This window comes from Oncorhynchus clarkii, chromosome 27 (genome assembly GCF_045791955.1).
Source record: "Oncorhynchus clarkii lewisi isolate Uvic-CL-2024 chromosome 27, UVic_Ocla_1.0, whole genome shotgun sequence".
Taxonomy (NCBI): Eukaryota; Metazoa; Chordata; class Actinopteri; order Salmoniformes; family Salmonidae; genus Oncorhynchus; species Oncorhynchus clarkii.
In genome coordinates, this window is record NC_092173.1 from 41995886 (window position 1) to 42003721 (window position 7836).

Consider the following 7836-nt stretch of genomic DNA (forward strand, 5'->3'; position numbering starts at 1 on the left):
CAGACATTTGACTTCAGATTCTAGCAGGGGGAGGCCGGGTGCTGCAGACTTTTCTAGTGCCCGCGCCAATTCGTTGATATATATGTTGAAGAGGGTGGGGCTTAAGCTGCATCCCTGTCTCACCCCATGACCCTGTGTGAAGAAATGTGTGTGTTTTTTGCCAATTTTAACCGCACACTTGTTGTTTGTGTACATGGATTTTATAATGTTGTATGTTTTACCCCCAACACCACTTTCCATCAGTTTGTATAGCAGACCCTCATGCCAAATTGAGTCGAAGGCTTTTTTGAAATCAACAAACTTGGTCTGTCTCTCTCTTTCTCTCTCTCTTTTTCTCTGTGTCTCTCTCTCTCTGTCTGTCTGTCTCTCTCTCTCTCTCTCTCTCTCTCTCTCTCTCTCTCTCTCTCTCTCTCTCTCTCTCTCTCTCTCTCTCTCTCTCTCTCTCTCTCTCTCTCTCTCTCTCTCTCATGTTTCCTTTCACTAAGTCAATAACGCTCCCCATCAGCTAGCATGCCAAGACCCGTCGCAGGAGGCTGTCGATGTTTCTTTTAGGGATGAGAAAACACACCAGTCAGACTCCAACAGCACTAAGTCGATGACGCTCCCCATCAGCTAGCATGTTTCCTTTCACTAAGTCGATTAGGTTACCTCTAAACCAGTCCTTTGTTTCTCCAGGTCTTGTTAAAGGTTACCTCTAAACCAGTCCTTTGTTTCTCCAGGTCTTTAAAGGTTACCTCTAAACCAGTCCTTTGTTTCTCCAGCAGGTCTTGTTAAAGGTTACCTCTAAACCAGTCCTTTGTTTCTCCAGGTCTTGTTAAAGGTTACCTCTAAACCAGTCCTTTGTTTCTCCAGGTCTTGTTAAAGGTTACCTCTAAACCAGTCCTTTGTTTCTCCAGGTCTTTAAAGGTTACCTCTAAACCAGTCCTTTGTTTCTCCAGCAGGTCTTTAAAGGTTACCTCTAAACCAGTCCTTTGTTTCTCCAGCAGGTCTTTAAAGGTTACCTCTAAACCAGTCCTTTGTTTCTCCAGCAGGTCTTTAAAGGTTACCTCTAAACCAGTCCTTTGTTTCTCCAGCGGGTCTTGTTAAAGGTTACCTCTAAACCAGTCCTTTGTTTCTCCAGGTCTTTAAAGGTTACCTCTAAACCAGTCCTTTGTTTCTCCAGGTCTTGTTAAAGGTTACCTCTAAACCAGTCCTTTGTTTCTCCAGGTCTTTAAAGGTTACCTCTAAACCAGTGCTTTGTTTCTCCAGCAGGTCTTTAAAGGTTACCTCTAAACCAGTCCTTTGTTTCTCCAGCAGGTCTTTAAAGGTTACCTCTAAACCAGTCCTTTGTTTCTCCAGGTCTTTAAAGGTTACCTCTAAACCAGTCCTTTGTTTCTCCAGGTCTTTAAAGGTTACCTCTAAACCAGTCCTTTGTTTCTCCAGGTCTTGTTAAAGGTTACCTCTAAACCAGTCCTTTGTTTCTCCAGCAGGTCTTGTTAAAGGTTACCTCTAAACCAGTCCTTTGTTTCCCCAGGTCTTTAAAGGTGAATTTCAGCTACCTGAGTTTCTAAGAGAACAATCTCAGGTACAGTAGCTATTCTGCCTGTAGTTCTGTTCTGCAGTTTTATTTCCCAAATTCAACTCAAACATTTTTATCACTTTCTTTTTGATTGATTTAGTTGCACCCATCGTCTATCTTTATCTATATTATCTTTATCTTTATCTATATTATCTCTATCTTTATCTATATTATCTCTATCTTTATCTATATTATCTCTATCTTTATCTATATTATCTCTATCTTTATCTATATTATCTTTATCTTTATCTATATTATCTTTATCTTTATCTATATTATCTCTATCTTTATCTATATTATCTCTATCTTTATCTATATTATCTTTATCTTTATCTATATTATCTCTATCTTTATCTATATTATCTTTATCTTTATCTATATTATCTCTATCTTTATCTATATTATCTTTATCTTTATCTATATTATCTTTATCTTTATCTATATTATCTCTATCTTTATCTATATTATCTCTATCTTTATCTATATTATCTTTATCTTTATCTATATTATCTCTATCTTTATCTATATTATCTTTATCTTTATCTATATTATCTCTATCTTTATCTATATTATCTCTATCTTTATCTATATTATCTTTATCTTTATCTATATTATCTCTATCTTTATCTATATTATCTCTATCTTTATCTATATTATCTTTATCTATATTATCTTTATCTTTATCTATATTATCTCTATCTTTATCTATATTATCTCTATCTTTATCTATATTATCTCTATCTTTATCTATATTATCTCTATCTTTATCTATATTATCTTTATCTTTATCTATATTATCTTTATCTTTATCTATATTATCTCTATCTTTATCTATATTATCTCTATCTTTATCTATATTATCTTTATCTTTATCTATATTATCTTTATCTTTATCTATATTATCTCTATCTTTATCTATATTATCTCTATCTTTATCTATATTATCTCTATCTTTATCTATATTATCTCTATCTTTATCTATATTATCTCTATCTTTATCTATATTATCTTTATCTTTATCTATATTATCTTTATCTTTATCTATATTATCTCTATCTTTATCTATATTATCTCTATCTTTATCTATATTATCTCTATCTTTATCTATATTATCTCTATCTTTATCTATATTATCTCTATCTTTATCTATATTATCTTTATCTTTATCTATATTATCTCTATCTTTATCTATATTATCTTTATCTTTATCTATATTATCTTTATTAGTGGCAAAATAGTGTCCGCTGTTCGTTGGAAATCTGTTTACACAATTTCCCATCTGCTTCTCTTCATTTGTATTGTTGGTCATAATGACATTCTGCGTATGCTTTGACCTCGCTGTCTGCTGTACTGTAGTCTGACTGTTGTTCTCCGGTCTCATTCTCTTCATTTGTATTGTTGGTCATAATGACATTCTGCGTATGCTTTGACCTCGCTGTCTGCTGTACTGTAGTCTGACTGTTGTTCTCCGGTCTCATTCTCTTCATTTGTATTGTTGGTCATAATGACATTCTGCGTATGCTTTGACCTCGCTGTCTGCTGTACTGTAGTCTGACTGTTGTTCTCCGGTCTCATTCTCTTCATTTGTATTGTTGGTCATAATGACATTCTGCGTATGCTTTGACCTCGCTGTCTGCTGTACTGTAGTCTGACTGTTGTTCTCCGGTCTCATTCTCTTCATTTGTATTGTTGGTCATAATGACATTCTGCGTATGCTTTGACCTCGCTGTCTGCTGTACTGTAGTCTGACTGTTGTTCTCCGGTCTCATTTCTCACCGTGTGTTCATGTTTTTGGAATGCGTCCTCCCCACATTAGCGGTTAGCGGTTCGCGCGCTCTTGTTATTTTCCGTCTCCTGTTCTTCTCTTTGTCACCAGACTGATGTGTTCTGTTGGAAGGAAGAGTACCACTGCCACCATGTGGCAGCAAGCACACATAACGAGCTGCCAGCAACACATTGCATGTGAACACTGTGTGTGTGTGTGTGTGTGTGTGTGTGTGTGTGTGTGTGTGTGTAAGCAGAGCCATGATGAATTTGACTTCTTTCAACAGTTCATACCTTTTGGCACAAATGATTGATTTCCAACACATTCCCACTCTGATCGGATTTGATCTCCTCTCGTAATGAAACATCCCCTCTCCTCTAGTCCCAGACGAGAGAATTCCCATAATGCCTACAAGTCTGACGAGTATTTCTCCTTCCCCTCCAGCTTCAGAAGACTCCAGAGAAACCGAACCCCAGTTAGGAGGAGCAACCAACATGCCACACAGGTGGGTAGTATAAGCCAATCACAGGTGGTGTAGTATAAGCCAATCACAGGTGGTGTAGTATAAGCCAATCACAGGTGGTGTAGTATAAGCCAATCACAGGTGGTGTAGTATAAGCCAATCACAGGTGGTGTAGTATAAGCCAATCACAGGTGGTGTAGTATAAGCCAATCGCAAGTTGATTCCCAAATGGGTCCTAGTCAAAAGTAGTGCACTATATAGGGAATAGGATGCCATTTAAGACCCATTGTGGATGCGTGGTATTAGGACTGAACTCAACTTAACATCACTGTCCTCTAGCTGCATCTATTTACACCTGTATGAAGAAAAAACAGACACAGTTTCAACATCGTTCTAATCACAAGCTTGTTGATAATTGCTGTTTTCAAAAACCATACCAGATCCAAATCAGGTGTGGAGGGAACTAGAGGAGAGGTTTAGGGAAATGGCTGTGGGGGGGGGGGGGGCTAGAGGAGAGGTTTAGGGAAATGGCTGTGGGGGGGGGGGGGGGGCTAGAGGAGAGGTTTAGGGAAATGGCTGTGGGGGGGGGGGGCTAGAGGAGAGGTTTAGGGAAATGGCTGGGGGGGGGGGGGGGGCTAGAGGAGAGGTTTAGGGAAATGGCTGTGGGGGGGGGGGGCTAGAGGAGAGGTTTAGGGAAATGGCTGTGGGGGGGGGGGGGGGGGGGCTAGAAAAGAGGTTTAGGGAAATGGCTGTGGGGGGGGGGGGGGGCTAGAGGAGAGGTTTAGGGAAATGGCTGTGGGGGGGGGGGGGGCTAGAGGAGAGGTTTAGGGGAAAAGTGTTTTAAGTAGAGCATCGATGGTGAGAGGGCTGTATCGACTACGCCGGCATCCCAAATGGCACCCTATATAGTGCACTACTTTTGACTAGGACCCATAGGGCTCGATGTCAATAGTCACCAGAACCCCTTCATGTCTCTCAGTCTCTCTGTTGCTCTGTCACTCTACCATCTGGCTCTAGTCAAAAGTAGTGCACTAAATAGGGAATAGGGCTCTGGTCAAAAAGTAGTGCACTAAATAGGGAATAGGGTACTAATTAGGGAATAGGGCTCTGGTGAAAAAGTAGTGCACTAAACAGGGAATAGGGCTCTGGTTAAAAAGTAGTGCACTAAATAGGGAATAGGGTACTAAATAGGGAATAGGCTCTGGTCAAAAAGTAGTGCACTAAATAGGGAATAGGGCTCTGGTCAAAAAGTAGTGCACTAAATAGGGAGTAGGGCTCTGGTCAAAAGTAGTGCACTAAATAGGGAATAGAGCTCTGGTCAAAAAGTAGTGCACTAAATAGGGAATAGGGTACTAAATAGGGAATAGGGTACTAAATAGGGAATAGTGTGCCATTTGGGATACATTCACAACCTTTCTGGTAGTTCCCTTTGATTGTGAAATACAGTGTCTGAGTGAGACCTCTAATGACTGTGCTGTGTGTTTCAGACAAGACGGGGCACCGATGGACAGACATCCAATACACTCACCACCACTTTTTGGGGACCTCAGTACTCTACAATGGACACACACACACAAACACATACGCTATATATACAAAAGTATGTGGACATCACTTCCAATTAGTGGATTCGGCTATTTCAGCCACACCTGTTGCTGACAGGTGTATAAAATCGAGCACACTGCCATGCAATCTCCATAGACAAACATTGGCAGTAGAATGGCCCCGAACTGAAGAGCTCAGTGACTTACAACGTGGCACTGTTATAGGATGCCACCTTTCTGCCCTGCTAGAGCTGCCCCGGTCAACTGTAAGTGCTGTTATTATGAAGTGGAAACATCTTGGAGGAATCAACGTCAAAGCCACGAAATGGTAGGCCACACAAGGTCACAGAACTGGACCGCCGAGTGTTGAAGCGCGTAAAAAAGGACCGCCGAGTGTTGAAGCGCGTAAAAATCGTTGCAAACACTCACTCACGAGCCCCTGGAAGTAACTTCAGCACAAGAACTGTTCGTCAGGGGAGCTTCATGAAACAGGTTTCCGTGGCAGAGCAGCCGCACGCAAGCCTAACATCACCGTGCGCAATGCCAAGCGTCGGCTGTAGTGGTGTAAAGGTCGCCGCCATTGGACTCTGGATCAGTGGACCAACTCCATATTAATGCCCGTGATTTTGGAATGAGATGTTCTACGAGCAGGTGTCCACATACTTTTGGTCATAGTGTATAACATGGATATAACCGTATTCCACACTGGCTTTGTGGAGAACTCTCTTGGCCTTTTGATGTTCGTACTGTAAACAAATGATGCATTTGTCACAAAATGGTGACCAGAGAATGTCTATGTTACTATCTTTCTTGTCGAGGGTTGCAACATTTCCCCAATTTCCTAGATTTTCCAAAAAAATCCCAGTTGGGAGATTCCTGAGATCCAACAACCAGGATTTCTGGAAAAACATGGAAATATTTTTGAAAGTTACCGGAATTTTGAAAAACAATTCTCGTGACACCATGCTCATCCAAATGTTTTTTTTCTTCTTTTAAATGATTTCTCCTGGCTATAAATATAAATATATAAATCTGTGATTCTGTTGTAAGAAAATACAGTGGACTTAAACATTAAAAAAAAAGCGAGTGATGTATTTATGGATGACATTTTTCTTTTTGACGATGCAATATCTATTTTAATGTTTGTTTTTCATGCCTTTTCTATAGTGCAATTCCATGGGTACGGATGTACAAGATCTGTTTTTAAGTATCGACAGTGATAAAGATGGCATTTTGTAAACCGGTTGTTCAGTGTGTGTTTTTGTGAATGCTATTGTGAAAGAGGAGGAGTATGGCCGTAAGCCACAGCCACGGAGAGAGAGAGAGAGAGAGAAAAGAAGAAGGTTTCAAGTCAGGAAGACGAGACCAAATACCTTAAGAAATATAAATGTTTAAAGGGGAAGTTCAGAATTTTTTTTACAACTTGATGTTCGATTGGTTCTCACGATTAAAGTAGCCTATGGGCCACTGTAATCTATGGTTAGGTTTTCTGTAAACAGATGCTAAAAACATCATAACTTTTAGCAATATCTTAAAATCAATAGAAGTGGTCGGGGCAACCTAGTAGGGGGATGAGAAAGCACTCTGGTCAAAAGTAGTCCACTATAAAGGGGAATAACGTGTGATTTTTGGGATGTACAGTGGGGCAAAAAAGTATTTAGTCAGCCACCAATTGTGCAAGTTCTTCCACTTAAAAAGATGAGAGAGGCCTGTAATTTTCATCATAGGTACACTTCAACTATGACAGACAAAATGAAGGAAAGAAATCCAGAAAATTACATTGTAGGATTTTTATGAATTTATTTGCAAATGATGGTGGAAAATAAGTATTTGGTCACCTACAAACAAGCAAGATTTCTGGCTCTCACAGACCTGTAACTTCTTCTTTAAGAGGCTCCTCTGTCCTCCACTCGTTACCTGTATTAATGGCACCTGTTTGAACTTGTTATCAGTATAAAAGACAACTGTCCACAACCTCAAACAGTCACACTCCAAACTCCACTATGGCCAAGACCAAAGAGCTGTCAAAGGACACCAGAAACAAAATTGTAGACCTGCACCAGGCTGGGAAGACTGAATCTGCAATAGGTAAGCAGCTTGGTTTGAAGAAATCAACTGTGGGAGCAATTATTAGGAAATGGAAGACATACAAGACCACTGATAATCTCCCTCGATCTGGGGCTCCACGCAAGATCTCACCCCGTGGGGTCAAAATTATCACAAGAACGGTGAGCAAAAATCCCAGAACCACATGGGGGGACCTAGTGAATGACCTGCAGAGTGCTGGGACCAAAGTAACAAAGCCAACCATCAGTAACACACTACGCCGCCAGGGACTCAAATCCTGCAGTACCAGACATGTCCCCCTGCTTAAGCCAGTACATGTCCAAGCCCGTCTGAAGTTTGCTAGAGAGCATTTGGATGATCCAGAAGAAGATTGGGAGATTTCATATGGTCAGATGAAACCAAAATATAACTTTTTGGTAAAAACTCAACTCGTCGTGTT

At 40.2% G+C, this 7836-nt stretch overlaps 1 protein-coding gene across 2 annotated transcripts in view; it reads left to right on the forward strand.

Annotated features, from left to right (window-relative positions):
* Positions 1-6570, forward strand: part of LOC139386123 (protein-tyrosine sulfotransferase 1-like) — a 77134-nt gene extending 70564 nt beyond the window's left edge. The window contains exons 4-6 of one of the 2 annotated variants that reach the window (XM_071131553.1): positions 1514-1564; positions 3768-3828; positions 5274-6570. In XM_071131553.1, coding sequence (XP_070987654.1) covers positions 1514-1564; positions 3768-3803 — 87 coding nt within the window. In that variant the 3' untranslated portion in view covers positions 3804-3828; positions 5274-6570. The remainder of the gene's footprint in view (positions 1-1513; positions 1565-3767; positions 3829-5273) is intronic. The other variant, XM_071131554.1, reaches the window with a different exon arrangement.
* Positions 6571-7836: the final 1266 nt, after the last annotated feature.